Source organism: Rissa tridactyla, chromosome 3 (genome assembly GCF_028500815.1).
Source record: "Rissa tridactyla isolate bRisTri1 chromosome 3, bRisTri1.patW.cur.20221130, whole genome shotgun sequence".
Taxonomy (NCBI): Eukaryota; Metazoa; Chordata; class Aves; order Charadriiformes; family Laridae; genus Rissa; species Rissa tridactyla.
The window spans coordinates 33,578,416-33,599,115 of record NC_071468.1 but is presented as its reverse complement, the minus strand read 5'-3'; the positions used below and the strand labels follow the sequence as shown (position 1 = coordinate 33,599,115).

At 44.0% G+C, this 20,700-nt stretch overlaps 2 protein-coding genes across 2 annotated transcripts in view; one reads left to right on the top strand and one right to left on the bottom strand.

Moving 5' to 3' along the window:
• The window catches only part of GLP1R (glucagon like peptide 1 receptor), an 85,393-nt gene extending 71,016 nt beyond the window's left edge, over positions 1-14,377 (top strand). The window contains exons 8-13 of the mRNA XM_054195767.1: positions 1,767-1,827; positions 5,979-6,048; positions 6,779-6,867; positions 9,278-9,416; positions 10,318-10,359; positions 13,859-14,377. Coding sequence (XP_054051742.1) covers positions 1,767-1,827; positions 5,979-6,048; positions 6,779-6,867; positions 9,278-9,416; positions 10,318-10,359; positions 13,859-14,026 — 569 coding nt within the window. The 3' untranslated portion in view covers positions 14,027-14,377. The remainder of the gene's footprint in view (positions 1-1,766; positions 1,828-5,978; positions 6,049-6,778; positions 6,868-9,277; positions 9,417-10,317; positions 10,360-13,858) is intronic.
• A 2,579-nt stretch (positions 14,378-16,956) lies between these two features.
• Positions 16,957-19,494, bottom strand: SAYSD1 (SAYSVFN motif domain containing 1). The gene is made up of 2 exons (XM_054197334.1): positions 19,342-19,494; positions 16,957-19,254 (listed from the first exon to the last, which is right to left on the bottom strand). Exons 1-2 carry the CDS (start codon positions 19,492-19,494, stop codon positions 18,961-18,963), a joined length of 447 nt encoding a protein of 148 aa, XP_054053309.1. The 3' UTR covers positions 16,957-18,960.
• Between the last annotated feature and the right edge of the window lie 1,206 nt (positions 19,495-20,700).

Here is a 20,700-nt window from a genome sequence, read left to right as displayed (position 1 = left end):
TATGTCAAGTAATGCGATTAAATATGGAGAGATTTCTGCTGTATCCAGAAGATGGAGATATCCACAAATCATTATCGTTACCGCTCGATACATCGGTTACTTCCACTGACATACAGCCTTTGTGCTCTCAGTGTTCGTGTCTTATCCTGTAAGTTTCATATTAAGATGTCTTAGTTCTCAGTAAAGTCAAGAAAGGAATAATTCAAACTATAATTAGTTTCTGTGAATCAAAGGCTCATTTGTGTTTGGCAGTGATTTGCAGTGACCCTGTTCTTAATCTCTTTTGCCATTATCAAAGCAGCACAGAGTTCTCAGTAACTTTGCTCCCGAAATACTGTGTACTCTCAGTATCAGGTATATCCATGGAACATGTTTAACCGCTTGCCCCAATAAGCTCTACTCAATTCATTATCGTTGCTATTATTCTAATTATTGGTATTTTTTTCTTCCTGCTCTTAATTCCCCCCCCCCCCTTTTTTTTTTAACTGATTAAGGAGAATAGTTGGTTTTTTGTGTCTGTAGTATTCAGCTGTTCTGGTAGTAGAGAAAGAATACAGTACAACGAGAGAGAAGGATTTTCTTGATAATAGCCACTACAGATACTGCTTGTAGATTTCCAGACTGCAAGAGATCACCAGTTTCCCTGTGGCTTGTGCTGTCAGGAACTGTGTATTTATTTGCCCTGTGCAGTGCTTACTGCTGCATGCTGATGTTCTTATGGTCCCTGACCATATTGGTTCTTAAGAATGCAATAACAAAGCACATTAAATGTTACCCTACCTATACAATGTACAGACAGCATCTGTCACAGTCCAAGGAGGTACACAGAGGAATTAGCCCATCTTGATCCATCCTTAGGTAGAAATTCCTCATCCTGCTCACTGAGTCTCCACCTGCTTTCCTTCCTTGTGGGCTTTTTTGGCATTCCCCATACTCAGTATTGCTTGGTAGATGGACGTTAAAATTCTTTTTCAAGACCTAGGCATTTCGTAAATGAAAGAAAATAATTTGAGAGCCTTTGACGTTGTAAAGCGAGTAACAACTGCCAGCTTATTTGACTTTTCTCACTTCCCTTTACACCCCAGATAAACTGACTCAGCCGTAGCACATGCACTGTCAGGTAAGCGTAGGACCAGGCTTCTTCCCGAGACCAGCTGAATCTGATGTCTTTGCTGCAGCCACTCAGATCCATGCCAATACCGCAGCCCAAAACTGGGACTTCTCTGCAGGGGAGGCCTGAGCACACTTGCTACAGCTCCCCTTTGCCATGGGGGCTACGTGGGGCTGAGTGTGCTCCAGCCCTGGCGCCAGAAGACAAGCCTGAGCTTGGTGCTGCCTGCATACAGCGTGGCTGACCCACAGGCAGAAATGTGGATGCCAAGGTTCGGGTCAGAGCACGCTATGCTCCTCTCTAGAGCAAATATAGAGGCTAGCAGAGCTTCCAGGAATTTCATTCTCTTGGCCCTTCGGTGAAACTTTCCATGGAAAAGCTGGTATATGTCGAGTATGGGAGTGATGGTCTGTTGTTGTTTGTTTTTCATGCCTGTTAGGGGTTAGGCAGGGGCCCAGGCAAAATGAGTTTTGTGTATTAGTTATGTGCAGGTTAGATTCCTCCTCCCACCATTGACAGCCAGCTGCGCTGGGTAGGAGCTGCCATCAGTTAATTATGTTGCTCATCATTATGGGGGGGGGGGAGGGGTTTGTCCTTTTCTCTGCTTTTCCCTGTCTCTTAATGTCAGTGTCAACCTTGTCTCCTCTCTTCCCAGGTGTGCCAATGCTGTTTGTTATCCTCTGGGGAACTGTCAAGTACCTTTATGAAGATGAGGGGTTGGTTTAGTTCTGATTTTTCTAGCTATCTCATTTGTGCTGTCTGTGTGCACCGGCAGGTCACTGTTTGCTTTCTGTTCAATGCGGTTTGCTTTGGCAGTGTGCGGAAACCTCACGTAATTGCTTCTGTTTTGTCTGAAGGTCTTGCATAACATTTCAGAAAGGAGCATGTGTTTCTTTCTGATCAGAATTTTCTGCATGTCTGAATGAATCTGTCCTTTTGCAGGTCAAGGAAAGGTATGTTTTGTTTTTCTGTAGCTAGAGTATCAACAGTAGAAGTCATCGTACCCAACCAAGACCACTCCTGATACTGTGCCTTTGGCGGTAGCCTTTTGAGTTGTGCTTCAGAGGAAGGCAAAATCCTCCCACGGGATTCTGCCTGCGATTTGTAGCGGTTAGCTTATGCCTAGCAGCAGAGATGTGGTTGCCTGCTCTTGTTCAAGCTTCCATTGTTTAGATCTTCTTGTAATAAAGGCGCATTCTCTGTCTGCTTGCGTTAGTCTTGCTGAAGTGAAATATACCACATACAAAACTGCTGCAAAACACAAAATACTTTTTGTCTGCTTTTACCGTAGCTGTTCTGAAAAATTGCATATGCTTTTGTAGCAAATAGGGGTTTTTTTTAGAAACAAAAGGGAGGAAAGTGGCTTCCTCTTTGTGACGGTGACTGCCTGGAAATATTTGGGTAGCTTTCTTTGTGATGAAATAAATAACTTTATGCTATTTCCTTTTTATTGTAAATGTACTATTTATTGGGTCTTCCTCTTAATTTCCAAACAGCCCAGCCAGTGCTTTTGTAGAGGGTCCTTTTTTTTTTTCTTTCCTCACACCCCCCTCCCTGCCCCAGCCCCCCTGACACAATCCTTGCTGGAGAGATGCTGCAATATGAAAATCGAGTGTAGTCAGAGACACGCCCAGGCATTTTTTTCTGGTGTTCATGAGTACTAAGAACTGGCTTGCTTTTTTTTATTTTATTTTTTTTTTTTTAAGTGTCTTCCATTGTTCTGAACCAGGTCAGTCAAAGCTGCCTTTTCTGGCTTAAGCAATGTTAGGATTTTCTGACTCCTTTTCGAGGTTGACTTGATAATATTCTGTAGGAAGATTGTGGCCGTACTGATGTATTGCGAGTTTTGTTGAAATTATCAGAATAGGTGTAGAGAACATGCGGCCGCTGAACAGGCGTCGTTCCACGGGCATATCTTCCCATTGATGTAGAAAATGTATTCAAAGTGCTCATGCTGAGCCTTCTACATTATGCGGTGCTCAGAGCTGATTTATGTTTTCTATTAAGGAAAACTGTCACTCACTGCCTTCAGCAGACCTTAAAAGGGGCAATTTTGCACCTTATTGAATTTTCTAAATCTTGTATAAATATTTGTAAAATACAGCAATAAATAACCACGTGCAGCAGCTTCTCTGAAAGGCAAGATTTCTGTGCCTTGGGCGGGCATTTGCTGGAGCAGGCAGGGATATCTTTCATGCTGTTTGCCATAGCGCTGTCACCATGGATGTGCAGCAGGCTATAAATTTCATTTGTGACTTAACTACTTCCCCGGCTACGAGGAATAACTGGAGGTAAATGTGCTCGTGGCTGGGAATCTGAGGCAGCCCTGTGAACACAGAGCTTTGAATGAAGGACCAAAGCCTGCAAGACTTACTCACAGACTGCTGCCTCCTTTCCTTACACGTGCAAGTGTAAACTCCTTTAGAAAGCAATCGCTGTTTTAAAAAGTGAGCTATTGAAAAAGACTTTGTCTACATCACAAATACAATTAAAGGCAAGCTGTGCTGCTTAGTTATTAGACTGTGCCTAAAGAGCTGATGCTTATACATCTTTGTTTCTATCTACAATTAATTATGGGAGCAAGGCAGCCAGCTTACAATCTTTTTTAAAAATGGAGCTGTTCAGCTGTACCTCTTCAAGGTAAAATTTCAGTGTTTTCATTTTTAGATTGGTAAGCAAAAGCAGAAATTTCCCAGTAGCATTTGTTTCACTGGACCAAGTCTCTATTCACAGCTCTGAGGATATGAGTTGCCGAGCATCTTCTGAGAGATGCTGCGCGAAGTGCTGGGATAGATCCCAAACACCATAGATGTTGGTGTATTTATCAGTGTGGCAATCCCAGAAAGGACCAATGGACAAGAAATCATACAGATCTATCAATTTTATTTTCTGGACACTTTAATAGCTGTGACACTTCAGTTGGGCTGTAATGGCAGTTTTATTGCACATATTTGTATAAATTTAAAAGTAGCTAAAACTGCTCAGTGCCACAGGAAGCAAATTAATACACACAGAGATGTAGCAGAGTTAATATAAAGAATCATTTCTCAGCCTCTGTCATTATCAGGAACTTCTAAAAATTGCCTCTGCTTCCACTGCAGCTAGTCAGAAAATTAAAACTCCACTTCCAGGCATGCCTATTATCCCACCAGTCTTGAGAGGTTCAAATAAAATTATTTTTAAAGGCTCCCAGTCATGCGTACCAATTAAGTTCTTCTGTTACTCAGATTCCAGCTCAGGTCCGCTGACTGCACACAATCTGTACACCTTGTTTCTCCAGTATCTAAGATGCAATTGAATTGTAGGTTGTGGAGCTGCTGGTTGCAATAATATGCTTGTTATATGCATTAAACTGAAATTGAAAGGAAAAATTAAATCCTGAGCCCTTCAAGGGAATATGAAATTACCTGCAAGGGCATATGGAATTGCCACAGCTAAGCTGCTTCACGTTACTCTCCAGTATGTGAGCGCCTCTGGATGTGCAGTTGGGGCATGGATCCCTACTGCTTGCTGCATGGTTTGCTCGTATCTGTCGAGCTGACTGTCCCATTACAAGGTTGGGAGCGGTTTACTCTCCACCAACATCACCCAAGCTGAAGTTTCACAGTCCGGTTAAGAAACCTTAAGGAAAACTGAGCACATATGTGTTTTGGCAGGTGAGATTTGGAGAGAAAGGGAAACTTGTTTTGTGAAGGAACCTATGTTTTCTGTAGTGCGCCCTCATAGTTTGTTTCACAGGCTGCGTAGCTCAGAAACCTGCTGGCTTTCCTGCTGACTGTTGCTTTTGAGTAATGCTGAGCAATATGGCAGGAGGCTAACAAAGTTATTTCATAGAAATATTAAGAATGCTATCACTGCAGCAACAAATGAAGTGGCATGTGACCGCTGCCCCAACACTTGGGCCATTGTACACAACACACGTGTATCCTACAGTCAGGGTGGCTGGCTGTGGCCAGGGTGGGACCCAAAAGAACTAGATGTACAAACCCCACAGTGTAAAGTTCACTTTGAACCCGTGATCCCAAACTGTAGCTTTCAGGCATCACTTCTCTTGTGATTGTTCTCCAATATTGCTCAAGGACATAGGAATTTAAAAAGCTAAAGTGAGACGTACGGGGACAATGATGTACTATATTGCCTGCAGCATGTTATTTAGTTGGCAGAGGGCTCAGCTGGCCAACAAAAGTTGGGAACTATTGCTCCTGTTTGATTTTTACTTGTTTATAACTTAAAACTCCCTTTGGGCCTGAAACCTGTCCATATACACTGAAGGAACTGGAATTTGCTGCCTTAGTTGCTTTCTCCTGGTTGAAATTAGTAGGTCCATTTTGAAAATAAGAACAAATAAAATAGATGACTGATCTAAATATTGATACGAGAAAAGTAAGTAATGGGATAAGGAACTAACAAACAGTTAAATAGTAAGATGACCTGGCATTGGAGAGTGAAGAGTAATAAAAAATAATGCAGAGAGAGGAGGATAGGAACCACACAGGAAAGGTCTGACTCAGCTTCCCCCCTTCTCCTTTCAGCCGCATGACAAATTTGACCTTGGTTTTAGTGGACTAAATCTTCACAATTAACTGATGATAATTCATAGCAAATTGTGGAGGAGAGCTAGCCATTAGTGGGCAAGAAGGGCAGCCAAGTAGTATCCAGTTGGATTATGATAGCTGCAATAGTACAAAGCGTTCAGTGTTTCTAAGAAGCAAATGCATTTGTTTCCATGTCAGCATGATGTGCTTTCCTGGTCTAGTCCTCAATATTGTTTTCCATCTGCACTGCTCTGACAGAACGAAAAGTGGGAGATTTTAGTAATGTACTGAAACTTTTTCTTCTTGTCTCCCTCTTTTTGCCGTCTGCCTAGTTGCTGGACCAGAAACTATAACATGAATTACTGGCTGATCATCAGACTGCCCATTCTCATCGCCATTGGGGTAAGTATGGGGCGCGTGCAGCAAGCTGGCAGATTGCCATGGGAACAGGACACCACGGTCCAGTACAGAGAGCAGATGTGCACATGGCCGTTGTGTATGTCCAAAGGCTAATAACCTTTGAGGGTATTGACATTTTCACTCAGAAATGTGATTTTTATGAAACCAAATTGGTTTCTGTCACTGGAATTCCCGACTGGCGTTTTGTGTGTTTAATTTGGCCACATGCTGCTGCAGTGGTAGTACATGATAACAACACAGCGTGCCGCAGCAATCCAGTTAACTCCCCAGTGCGGGGAAGGCTGTGACAAGGTAGTACAGGGAGGCAGAAGATAATATTGCAGGTACTGGGCTACTGAAGAGCAGAAAATTGTGTGGTATTGTGGAGAAATTCCATGTTCTGCAGCCACAATACGGTGGCAGTCTTAGACCTCCAGAGAAGGCAAGTGGGACAGCCCGCACCTTTACTGTGTCTCACGCCCCAGAGGTGTAGGTAAGCTCCCCTACTTTGTTTAGTGAACTGCCTGCACTTTCAAAGGTGACTTGTGCATTCCCAGAGGATGTATTTAGAGCACAATTCCGTATTAAGGAGTTGAATTCCGTGGCAAGCTCTGCAGCTGCAGAGCAGCAGGATGCACAGGGACCTACGCGTGCATACACGAACCAGCTTTTTTGAACACTTATGCATGTGTATTTCTTTATGATGACATAAATCCATCTTTCATTTTTCCAGGTAAATTTCCTGATCTTTATCAGAGTTATATGCATCATCATCTCCAAACTACAGGCTAATTTGATGTGCAAAACTGACATAAAATGCAGGTATGTCATTTAGTGGTCCGACACTTTCTGTGCCTCTCAAAATGTAAGTAGACAAGGATGTACATGAAAAGGAGTGGATTGGCAAAGGCGATTAAAGATCACAGGCCTTGAGTAATGCACAGGTGTGGTGTCACACATTGCTATGACTGCTTGGACAATCAGTCCCCAGAGAAGCTTTCTGGTGAAGCCAGGGTAGGTGTTATACCTGCGTTATAGATAAACAAAAGGTTTGATCTCTGAATTCATCTCTTTACAGTCTTCCATAATACTGGATGAATGTTAATTAAGCAGGTATTTTTTAAACACTTGTAGCATATGCAGGTACTTCACATAATTTGAAAAAATCATGTGAGTGATAGAAATAAAAGCTTTAATTTCAATGAAGATCAAGATGGAGATCATTTTGAGTATTGCTCCTTGTTCTTCTTCCCAGTTGTTACTAGGACAAACTTTCAATCTCGAATGCATATGATGTTTCAAGAGAGATTCAGATCTATCACAGAAGTGTTCTTTTTTTTTTTTTTTTTTTTTTAGGCTTCATCCTGTCTTTGTGTGTATTATTCCTGTTATTTAATCACCTTGCTAAGATTCATGGTCACATCTTTCATTTCTTCATCTTGGAGAATATGTCTGTACCACAGACTGAAAAATAATGTAGAAATAACAAGTTAGCAATAGGGTAAATTAAACAGTGGGGAGCCTACGTGCTGTGGTAGCCAGACTGCTACTGATGGTTGACTTAGCTAGTTTGAAGTTGAGTACTTCACTGCTGCAGGATGGGCACTGACTGAGTAGAAAGCAACTTTACAGAAGACCCAGAGATGCTGCAGGACAACAGGTTGAACATGATTCAGCAGTGTGCCCTTGTGACAGCATACTGGGCTGCACTAGCAAGAGCATAGCCAGAAGGTCAAGGAAAGTGACTGATCCCCTCCATTCAGCGCCTTTGACACTGCTTCTGGTGTCCAGGTTGAGGCTCCCCAGTACAAGAAAGACATCGTGTCCTGCCCCTCCAACCCCATGGGACTTGCATCAGTGTTGCACCAAGCTAGTTCAGGGGCTGGACCAGGTGACATAGAAGGAAGTGTTGAAAACTGGGTTTATTCAGTCTGGAGAACAGAAGACTAAGCAAGGAGTTAATTGCAGTCTTCAGTTACCTAATGGTGGTTATACAGAAGATGGATCTGGAGTCTTTTCAGAGATGCGCAATGAAGGGACAAGGGGCAGAGGTCATAAGTTGTAGCAAGAGAAATTCCAATTGCATGTCAGAGGTGGAAAAAAAAATAAAATCACAGTGAGAGTGGTCTGACGCTGGAAGAGAGGCCCAGAGGGCTGTGGAGGACCTTGGAGATATTCAGAACTTGGCTGGACACAGCCCTGAGTAACCTGCTGTGAACTGGAGTTGGACCAGAGACTTCCAGAGGTCCCTTCCAACCTGAATGGTTACATGATTCAGAATAGCAGCCAGCAGCCCTCGAGTGCGCAAGATCTACTAAGTACTGGCAGCCCTGCTAATTGAGTGATTTTTGTATCTACTGAATTGTCTCAAGACAGGTTGTTGTGAGATGTTTGATAGGTTCTGTGGCCTACGATAGCCCTATAAACTCCCACGTGAGACTCAGGCATCTTTCATTATCCTGTTGGGTGGCTGGCGTGTATGTCTATCAAAAGAGAGTTAAGGACCATTCTTGTGAATGTTTTCCTGTGGTTGCATCCCTCAGCATTGCTCTCTCGCTGGTGAAAAATGTTTTATTTCAGGTTGGTTTGTCTTTTTTCCTTTGCTAGCTGTGTCTTTGAACTTGCTGTTTAAATCATCCAGTCATCGCTCACTTTAAGACAGTTTAACTGCTTTTACAAAGTGTTCTGCAGTTACGGTTAGTTATAACGTTTTGAAGGTTTAACACACCACAGAGGTGGGAAGGAATAGCAAGTACTCCTCCCTTTGCCAAGGTATTTTTGAAAGACTCCAGTCATTGATAGATTATTTTTTTTCAGGCCATCAACAAGGTAGGTTTTGGTCATCTTTCCCACTTACAGGTGGGGAAGAGGATAAACAAGAAGACCTCTCAGGTTCAAGAAAGCACATGACCTGCTCCTGAGTTTGGAAGATTTTCCAGGCGAAATGCAGCCAGCAGCTGAATGCAGAGCTTTGCTCCCAGCAGGAAGTGGTCTGCAGTGGATTGGCAGGGGCAGTTAAAACATATTGAAACCTGCTAATGTTATTTTGAGGATTTGGTTTTTTTCTTTTTTGTACCGCCTCTGCAGGAGAACCCTGCGACATAAACTGGTGGAGTGGCATACTAAAGTTGACAGTGCGTCAGAAGCAGAATGCAGAAGTGACCGTTGGGATCAACAATGATCTACTCAGTGGCATTGTTGTTTTTTTTTTTTTCTTTCTTTGTGATCTTAGGCTGGCCAAGTCTACGTTGACTCTGATCCCGCTGCTGGGGACCCATGAGGTCATCTTTGCCTTTATTACTGATGAGCATGCCAGAGGGATGCTGCGCTTTGTGAAGCTTTTTACTGAACTCTCCTTTGCTTCTTTCCAGGTAGCGCTCACACTGTGCCCATGTGGATAAGATATTTTTTAACTGCTGTTTGGGGACCTGCTTTCTCTCTCTTTCATTGCATGTTCCCTGTTCTTTATATTTCTTAATTTAGCACTGGATATTACAGGATTATGGCAGTGGAAGGGAAAGTATGAGGACTAATTTTTAATAGCCAACTTAGATGTTAGTGTCACATACTCTTATTTTCAATGTCTTAAATTTACGGTAATAAACTGGTATTCCTATCCATGTATTAATAGCTACTTCCTATGGGACACCTCAAGCCAATAATGAAATTGCCTGTGATTTCCTGTAATTGTATAATGGCATTGCTGAAAGCAAATTTTGTGCTTTCTCTAGTGTTTTTAATACTCCTTGGAAAAATCTGTGCTGTGAGAGGTAGCTCTACGGCTGTAACCGCATGTGAGGAAGGATTAAGTTTACTGTGATTTTTATTTAGCTGTTGCCTTAGGTAAGGCCATTTCAAAAGAGTCCCCTTGTGTAAGGGAATCATTATTCCAGTTTCTCTGCTCACCCACTCATTCCCTGTTTATCAAGAACAGAGCTCTGTTTAAGATCACTGTGAATTGTTCACTTATGAAGTGTTCGTAACTAGAAACCAGGTAAGGGGAAAGGAATCCTTAGAAAAAATAACAGGTTGAAAAAACCAATAATTTCTTTTCCCTAAGATTGTGTGCTTTGAGACATAGTTTGGTCAAACCTCTCCTCTGCCCTCAGAGCTGTTGGGGACCACAGATTGCTTCCATTTGTCTCCATCTTGGTTTTCTCTCACCATGGGACCACGCCAGTGTGGAGCTGCTAGCCCTTTGCAAGTTTGTTTGGCAAAGCAGGGGAATTGCTCTGCTCTGCTCACTGCTCTTCTGGTTTTTGTTGATTTCAGGGGCTGATGGTTGCAATTCTCTACTGTTTCATCAATAATGAGGTAAGAAAGACACTAGCATTCCAATTTGCCTTATCAACATCCACTATAGGAAAAGGAAATTGAAAATGGTCTTGAACCGCTAAATTGTCCTTGTTCAGGACTTCTCTTTTTTACAGACCCTCCTCTGTACAGCTGCACAGGATAACTCCTCAGACAAATGTTGTTGGAGGAAATTCAGGCAGTATAATTTAGAGCCACTATTTGTGGATGTGAAATCATGCAAGTTGTCTTGCTCTCAGTTGTATAGTTTGCACTGCTGGAGCTTTTCTTTTATTAAGAATTATAGCTGCTGTTCTTAATTTATCTCACAGTGCTTCTTATTTGCTTGTTTGGGTGAATGTGGGAGCAGAGCCCATTTTATTCTGAGAACTCAGCTCAGCTGGCTGGTGAGGTTGGAGAGTCCTCTTGGCTAATGCCTGTATAGTTTGGATTCGTTTGGTTTTCCTGTGGCCCAGCTATTTGAAGACTTCGTCACGTTCTCATTCAAACTGAACTTCATGGAGTGGTGAGGTGTCACCCACAGGCCCAGAAGAAATGTAGCCAGGGCTTTGAGTTAACTGACTGCAAGTAGCACCTTCTATGGCTTCTGCTGAATCTCAGCCCTGTTGGGGGAAAGAGTATTGTTCTGTTTCTGTATTGCAGGAATCTCTCATATTACCTTCTAAGTGATTGTTATTGTTCATTCATTCAGCAACCAGGTTTGCAAGGGAAGCAAACTAATTTGGCATCACATTATTAAGCTTAGTGCACAACAATGTGTTTTACAATCGTGCTAAATCTACTTTTAAATATGACATAGTAATTCAAGATCACCTATGGAGAGATAGGCCTCATCAAGCAATTGGAATCAATGGAAAAATGTTCTACTTGTGTTATTATGGCCAGGCTGGAGTCAACAGAAAAGCAGCAGGCATCCTGAATTAAGCCCTGCAGGAGACTGTTCACTTTTGTAGCTTGTGGGTAAGATTTTGTTTAAGCAAACGTGTTAATTGTACTGCTTACGAAAGTCAGAGGTGGGTAGCAGCAGGCTTCGCTCAGGCATGAATTAGAGAATATTTGTTTTAAATCCCTTGTACAGTTTTACAGGTCTGAAATATGTTCATATTTCAGTTATATTTCACCTGAAGGATTCTGAATTTTCTCTGATGTTGCTCGGATGCAAATGGCAGGGTCTTATCAGATTGTCTGTTATCACCAATGTTCTCTGAAAAATAAGCTGGGCTTGATATGATCAGTCTTTCTGTTAGTGTTGCTTTCTATAAGAAATATTCCACCAGAATAGTTTCCATTATTTCCACCAGAATTAGTTTAAGGTGATTCAGGTTTCATTCTTTGTAGCCTTGCTTCTCCTTGTTGCCTCCTTCCTTGAAAAAAGGAAGATTGGGCAGTAATTAAAAAAATTCAGGAGTCCAGCAGTCAGGAGAGAGTCTTTTAAAGCAGAAGTCATCCCTTCCCTCCAGTGTGTTGACCACGCCACACAGGTTGGTGTCGTCAGCAAACTTGCTGAGGGTGCACTCAATCCTGCTGTCCACGTCGCCAACAAAGATGTTAAACAGCACCAGTCCCAGTACTGACCCCTGAGGAATGCCACTTGTCACTGGGCATCTAGGCAAAAACTCAGTTCAATGCAGACAGCAGAGCTGTTCTTTACCCTTTTCCTAACCTCTGGAGAGAAAAATAATATTCTGTCATTCAGATCCATTCCTAAGACATCATCTCTGATAGTCTTTTGTTCAGGTCTTCCCATTCGCTTCATCTCAATCTTGCAGGCTATTTGTATCATAGCTCTAGGATACAGCCTGTCATGTCCAGCCGGATTGAAGACTCATTTCCTCCCTTTGACTGGTTTTAAGATACCCATTTCTGTTGCTCATTGACTTATTCTGTCATTAAGTATGTTCATGCTTTCTTTCAGGATCTGCCTGTTAATGTCTAAAACTGCTTTTTCCCAGTGCTGCCTATTAAACTAGCTGTTTTCCATGCCCACAAAAAGTACCAAGTGCTGGGGTGGTAATACGGTCAATTCTTCTCCTGCAGACAGTATGGTCCCTGTATTTCAGTTTCCTTTTCTGTCTTTATCGGGCTGTTCTCACTCATTCTTCTATGCCAAGCCATTCAAGTCACACTGTCTTTTTCTGGTGTCTTTGTGCAGCTTTTGGCACAACGACCCACGGTTATCACTGTAAAATACAAGCTTCTATCTCAGCATCTTTTCTTTAGGTCCCATTTGGTAGTGACACCAGAGGGACAGATTCCGTTGTCAGAAATGCAGAGATGCAGCTGGTTCCCACCAGGACAGTATTCAGTGTGATGGCTGTTGCCCAGAGCTGACAAGCACTGCTAGAGGTAACCACCAAGGGAAGACAAGTGGTTCTGTAAGGCTTTGCTCCTTTTTTAAGGCTGCCTCCCAGATTCACTATTTCACAATGAACAAGCAGACAAGACAGACATACAGCAGCTGGTTCCTTAGGAAGTCTCTCTGAGTATGAAGGTTTCAGCAGCGTGGGTATGATGACAGACCTGCACTGGAACTGCCATCAACCTATTTCGTCTCTTGATGGTCAGTACCAGACCCTGAAGGGAAACAAAAAGAGCCTCCAGAGAAGGCTCACTTGAGTGACCCACCTATAGTGAATTTACTTCCAGGCTGAAGTACACAGCATAATGACCGTGATTGATTACTATAGTTGCACTCATACCTTTTTCTAAATAGAGTAAAAAAGGTTCAATTTTGTCCTCTGCCTCATGTGTTAAAAGCTAATGGAGGTTCTTACTTTGGTCAAGTGGTAAGAACTCTGCCTGTGGAACAGGAAGATCTAAATTCTGTTCTTGATTGTGCAGCAATTACAAGACCCTGGATAAACTTCCGAACTTAAAAAAAGCTAATATCTGGAACAAGATACTGCAATCGTTATTTAAAAAGAGGGGGGAAAGTACAGTCTTTAACATGCTTAATTGCTGGTTTTTCAATTCTGAACAAATCTTAATTTTTATATGGAATTAAAAAAAAAAGTATTCAAAGAACAAAACTAATCCAAGACATAATGCTGTTTAAATCAAACCAGAAGTTAAAATTGGAACTCTTAGGAATACCTGTGGGGTCCGTACTGAGCAGGAAGCCAGTCTTTTTAGTCATTTCATGGCTGATAAGCAAAATCAGCTTAACTGTTAGTACTGGTAGGGCATACAGTACATTCAGTATAGCAGCTGAGTACAATTTAGAATAAAATAATGAAGATAAGATTTCCCAGTGCATAGAAGAGTTTTATTTCTACAAGTAAAAGTGAATGCTGTCATTATTTTCAATATAGAATACCCTACAATGGACTAAGGAGATAACTGGACAATTTTAAGCAATATTATTGCAGGTTTAGAGCGTTGCCAGCTTTTCTCAGTAGTTTGGTATCTTTATTTTTCCTTGCTCTTTTCTAGTGGAGTCATTTAAAGATCTGATTAGTTCTACATTCATTCCTTTTGTTTCCTTCTTTGCTTCTCTTAGGTTCAGATGGAGTTTCGGAAAAGCTGGGAGCGCTGGAGATTGGAACATTTGTATGTCCAGAGAGACAGCAGTATGAAACCTCTAAAGTGTCCAGCCAATAGCATCAGTAGTGGAGGCACGGTAGGCAGTAGTGTCTATGCTGCCACTTGTCAGGCCACGTTCAGCTAAGATTTCTGCAGGTGAATCAGACTGAGAACAATGGACTGTATAATATACCTGAAAACCCTTAAATACCCAAGCAAGTGGCTTAAGTATGCCATCTCCAGCAAGAAACTTAAGCATATGCTGCTCATTGCCTGCAGGCTGTTGGACAAAGGTTTCTAGGGAAAGCAATCTGCTAATGTAATCAACACATCACAGGAAAAATTTATCACATCTAAAGTAAGTTAAGAGTTTCTTCCTGTTTGCACACAAGGCCTCCAGGTGTCCAAAACTTAGGCATAGCATTGATCCAGTCTGAAACCACAGGGTCAATGGCTTATTACTGTTGAGTGGGCGAGCTGAGTGATCAACTGATTAAATTACAAGGATACAGAATATGATTATTGCCAAAAAATACATCTAGACTTTTATGGGGATAAGGCAAGGTGCTATCACTAGTTTTAGAAACAGAGAACTTAGTGGGACACAACTTGTGTTTTAGGAAAAAATCAGTTTTGTGGTAAGAGCTTCCTAAAGCTAAAGTTGAAGATGTGCTTACCTGTTTTCTGGGTAGGTGAAGAACAGCATCCTGAAGGTCTATCAATACAGCAGGGAGCGTGGCGCACAATTCTGTATGCTCTTTTTAAGCTTCACTTGAAAAAAAAATAAACCAAAACCAGTATCTGGTAGGGGCCTCTTCTGTTATTAATAGGTGTGCATTATCTCTTTTGATATGGATGGAAATATCCCCTGAATGCACAGCCTTCCTGTTTTTATGTGGTACTCTGCCTCTGGCACACGGGTGTTAACAGGGACAGGGTAATGACACGCGCCTCAAGAGGACACTTTCTTTCTAAGCTGTGCTCTGCTTCTTGTGGGGGGTAAACGCACAGAAGTCAGCTTACGGCCACAGCTGGCCTTTACCAGCCTCCACCTCTTTGGAGAAGATGCGGTGGTTCGCAGTGTGGGCTCGCTTTTGGTTTCTCTTTCTGCAGACGAGGGGTGCCTGCGGACGCAGCTGCGCTCAGGGTGGCGGGAAGGCGCCTTTCCGGCAGGATGCGGGTTCAGCACGGCGGACAGCTCCCGGCCCCCGCCCTGCCTGAGCCGGGCTGCCCTCCTCCTCCTCCTCCTCCTCCTCCTCCTCCTCCTCCACAGCCCGTCCGCCCTCAGTGGGATTCAAAAAATCCACCCCCAGAAAAACAACCAAATAAAAAAAACCCCATGCTATCCTAAACTCAACGGCCTTTTTCTCTGTTTAAAACTGCCAGGGCTCTTGCAGTGCACGCGTCTACACTGCTAATTATCTGTTACCCTCCCTGATGTTTACAAGAGTTGCTGGGGAAGGAAAAAAGAGAGGTACCTTTACAAGCAGGGCGTGATCCATTGCATCACTTAATAACAAGCTTTACATAGCTTTACTTGGCTGTTATTTGGCCTCCCTTGACAAGAAAGAGACAAGGTGCTAAAGACTAGCTCTGAGAATATCCCTGTCCATAGCCGCCTTGTAATAAGTAACTTCCATGGCGTAGCAGTTAGACTACTCAGCAGAGAGAAAAAAAGAAGAAAAAAAAAAAACCAAACTATTTTCAAGTCTCTCTTTGCACTTGCATTCACATCCCCCATTGCTAAGAAAGTGGACTGGATATTCTGGGATGTAATTCAGCATCTTTCCTGCCTGAAGCTAGATTGCTTTGCATGGCGTTATTTAATCATTGTATTAGAATCCAAATTGCCAACAGGGTGGATTAGTTTTACAGTCATCAGGTAAAAATTGAATTACAGAGGATGGGTTACCTTTTTCTGATATAATGCTTGTAATTGAGCTCCAGGGGGAAAGTCTGACATGTTTGTAGAAATCCACCACAGTTCTCAGGCTGGCTTACGTATGTTTAGCGTGCTGGCTTCTACGCAGGCCAACATTGATTGCAGAGTTGACCTTGCAATGAAGCACCTCAGGTTCTTCTGTAAATTTAATAACTAGCTTCTGTGTTGTGTGACCACCAATACAATACCTGACTACTACGTGCGTATGTTAACTCCTGTCCTGCAATTCAGTTCACTAGCTTCCTGTATGTAGAGAGTACGCTTGATGCTTCTACTTAACATCTACCCTTAAGTGTTTCGAATAGGAAAAAAAATGATAAAGTTAGTCGCTGGTAGGTGAACAGGCAGCATGATGACAGATGAAATTTACAGCTCTACGATAATGCACACTGGAGGGAATAATTTCGCTCGTGAGTATTCAAGAGTGGGTGCTAGCTAGTTTTTCAGGGCCCTGCTTAGTTGTGTGCAAACCTGTGGGGAGAAAAAAAAAGTTCCTGCTACTTGTGCAGGTGTTAGCAAGATGATAGTTTTGCTATGACAATAGGAAGTTACAGAGGTGCTTTAACTCACTATTATGCTGAAGAAAGTATACCTAACAAGTGAAAGAGGACAGACATAGGAACAAAGGGTATTTACGTGTGTAGTAATAAACCCATACTTAGTTGCTGTCACAAGAGTCATGCAACAGTTTGATAAGCTTTTTTTTGCCCCTCCTAGTCGCTTAAGAACTGAGGGCTTTGGGCCCATGAGAATAGCTGTAGCAGCAGATGTCAAACTCACCTTTGTAACTTCTGCCTTGTTAGAATCCAAGAGAAAAATAAGATGACAAAGTGAGATCTTAGCGAAGCAGAGGGGTGTGGTGGAATTTTTTTTTCCCTCACTGATTAAGCTCTCACTCCTTCAAACCTTTGTAAATCCCCACTAAGTACTGAGGGAACAACTCAGTGAAAGTAATTGCCTCCAAAACAGAATTACAGTAATTGTGTATTTTGAGAAATACTTTCAGCAAGGCCTAAACACCAATTTCTCCATCATACTTTTTCTAGTTCAGTAAAACCTTTTACAAGCCTTTGTTGAATCTATAGTGTGCATTTATTTGAGTAGCAATAAATGCTACTCAAATAGCATTGAAATTGCTATTTGAAAACATAGGAAACAAGGAAAGCAACACAAAGCACTGGAACAGATGAACTGTGTGATTTTTTTTTTATTTTTTTTTTATGTCTTGTGCCTTTCAACGTCATGCTTACTCATTGTGGTAAATTGTTTCATGAAGCATTAACTAGAAGAGTCTATAAATTCACCCGGACATAATGTAACAACTGAAAACTTCATTTCCAGCATTGCTGCTATAAAGTTTTGTAATTTCATGGATGTTACCTTATATTTAATATTTATTTGCATGTATTTCCTTGTTTTAAAGAACACCCAAAGAATCTAACTGTACAAGATGTCACATTATCAACTCCCCATAAACGTTACAGTTATGTTTATTTTTATCCTTGTGAATAAAGTTTCACTCACAAAGTTCTGCCACTTACTGGTGTATTTACTTTAAGTATGACCTGACTACTTCTTATTCTGTAATTAGAAGAAAACTTTCTAAGAATGGAAAGACTCGCAGTTCATAGTTCTCCCAAGAAACAAAGCTTTATATTTGCAACTCTATGCCTACTACAAAAAGGCCTTTGAACCTGCAGAGGCTATGTTAAGCAAAACCAATGCAGCGTTTGTGTGAGTGAGTCAGAAGAAATCAGTAAGAATAGTGAGAACTCTGACAGGTTTTTACCAGAGGACAGTGGAATATGTGCAAATCCAAAAACTCTTTAAATAGCATTTGGAATTTATACAAGAGACCAATATTAGAAGCTAAGAAAGCACTGTGGAGAGCTACTGGGAGATGCTTAGCAGTATTAAACATATTATTTGTGCTTTAATCTACTATTCTCTTTCCAGTCCAAAGGACACTTCCTTTTGTTTCCCCAACCAACAATGGAACATGCGGTAAGTCAAGTCTGAACAGCGTGGAACTTAAATTAGAAAAGGCATAATGAAACAGGATTTGAAAGACCAATGTGTGACTTTTCGTCTCAGCTCAGTCTTCATAGGCATAAGCTCTGCCAGCTGTTCTTCACTATGACTTACTAATTTGTTTTAATGCAATGATATATATATTAAAAATACCAGTGGATCACACAAGAAGTACACCTGACAGTCTGTGGGATGATGGCGAGTAGTGTCATCAGCTGTGCTGTGCTAAAAGGACTGAATCCAATGACAGGGCAAATCCCCTTCTGCCTGAAGGCCTCTTGTATTTCCACGTCTGCTGCACACTCACCCTAATTTTTTTCAAAATTATGATTAAAGAAAACCATCTATTACCTGCCAGGAATAATAATAAATATCTTCTGCTCACACTGCAAACTATAAAAGATGGAATAAGAAGTGAATGGGGAACTTCCACCGAAATCAGAGGTCTGTGTTAGATGAAACACACAAGTGCAAACAGCAGCAGCAGCCTCTTTCGAGACCAGGCTGGATGGGGCTTTGAGCAACCTGATCTAGTGGGAGGTGTCCCTGCCCATGGCAGGGGGTTGGAACTAGGTGATCTTTAAGGTCCCTTCCAACCCAAACCATTCTATGATTCTATTTCAGGAAGGCAGATAGCTCTTTATGTCTTTTCTTCAGAAAAAGGATGCTAGCTAGTGATGAGAGGAAAAGCAGCTGGCTATTCTACTAAAGGTGTTGTCAAACACCGGCCTTCCTCTTACCAGTGACAAAGGCCAGCAGGGGCTGAAATTCAACAGCTGACAAGTCGACAGCTACATCTGTGGAAAGGCTGTGTGCCTTTCGGTGCTGCTGCAAGAGCAGTGAAAACAGCTGCCCGTGGGTTTACTGCCCAGCTGCCGTGGCTTTGCTGCCCGGCCCCCCAGGAAAGGATACCACAGCACTCGCTTTGCTACAGCTTTATTCGGGACTGGACCGTGCCCGGGGAAACCGGGCCAGGAGTAAGGCGCAAGTGGCGTTTTGCATAGAAATAACCCCCTTCTCTTCCTCCTCCTCCCTCAGTCCCTCCTCGGGTCCGTGGGGCGGAGGAGCGGAGGAGGTGGCGGGGGCCGCCCCCGCCGGGCCGGTCGCTACCTCCCCGCGGCGGGCCGGTAATACAGCTCCCGCTCCAGCTGCTCGGCCGTCAGCGTCCCGGCGATGGCGGCGCAGCCGGGGTTGAAGACAGAGTAGGCGCTCAGCTCGCCCCGCCGCCGCTCGGCGGGGCCGCGGGTGCCGGCGTACATCCAGTACAGCAGGGAGAGGACGAAGTAGGGCAGCCCCAGCTCCAGCTCCGCGAACAGGGCCAGCAGCACGGCCCACAACAGCACCTTCAGCAGCAGCGGGCGCGCCCACACCGGAGCCGCCGCCGCCCCGCCGGGACGGGCCTGTGGAAGCAGCAGCGAGACGTGGCGCTCAGGCACCGACCGGCCGCCACACACCCCCCGACCCGCCTCCCCCACCTCGGCGCTCACCTCGGCGCTGCCGCCCGGACCCGCGGCCCGCTCTCCCTCGGCGGCCTCCGGAGCCGCGGCCTTTCCTGGAGGCTCGGCGGGGCGCGGCGAGACGGCGGGGATGCGGCGGGCGGCGCGGAAGAGCGCCAGCCGCCGCTCTACGGCGGCCGACATTTCCGCGCCTGCGCAAGGGCGGCGGGGCGGGGGCCGCGCCGCGCCTCTGAGGGCAGGGCCGGGGCAGCCGTTGCCGGGCGGCGCGCGCGCCGCCCTGCGGGCCGGACGCGCGGTGGGGGCGCGGCGGGGGCGCGGCGGGGCTGAGGTGGCAACCGGAGCGGCGCGGGTGGCGAGCCGCCTCTGCCCCAACCGAGAGGGGCTCCCAGGGGCTTGGGTCACCCCGCAGGGAGCCACAGGCAACCTGCTGGCCCTGCCTTTTCTCCTCTGAACTGGTAGCTGTGCCTGCCGTTTAGCTGTGGAGAAAAGCTCTAAATCACCAGAGGCCTCTCTCTTTTGTTTTCTTTTGTTGTTTTGTTGTTTTTTTTCCCTGTTTAAACCTTAATGACTAATGTCGACACCAAAAAGAAAAGTAGAGGGAGAGAATAAAGCATGGGGTGACCAAAACCTGGAGAAGGTGAATGAGACGTTAGCAGCTGGGGTGACTAGCACAATTTCCGGGTGTTGGGTTGGAAGGGACCTTTAAAGGTCATGTAGTCCAACCCCCCTGCAGTAAGCAGGGACATCTTCAACTAGATCAGGTTGCTCAGAGCCTCATCAGCCTGGCCTTGAATGTCTCCAGGGATGGGGCCTCCACCACCTCTCTGGGCAACCTGTTCCAGTGTCTCACCACCCTCATTGTAAAGAACTTCTTCCTAATATCTCATCTAAATCTACCCTCTTTCAGTTTAAAACCATTGCCCCTCATCCTGTTGCTACATTCCCTAAGAAAGAGTCCCTCCCCATCTTCCCCATAGGTACTGGAAGGCTACTTTTAGGTCTTTTCAGAGTCTTCTCCAGGTTGAACAACCCCAACTCTCGCAGCCTGTCTTCATAGCGTAGGTGCTCCAGCCCTCTGATCATCCTCATGGCCCTCCTCTGAACCCGCTCCAACAGGTCTATGTCATTCTTATGTTGGGGGCCACAGAGCTGGACGCAGTATTTCAGGTGGGGTCTCACCACAGTGGAGTAGAGGGTGAGAATCACCTCCCTCAACCTGCTGGCCATGCTTCTTTTGATGCGGCTCAGGACGCAGTTGGCTTTCTGGGCTGCAAGCACAAGTTGCTGGCTCATGTTGAGCTTCTCATTCTCCAAGACCCCCAAGTCCTTCTCCTCAGAGCTGCTCTCTCTTGCAGCTTGCACTTGGCCTTGTTGAACTTCATGAGGTTT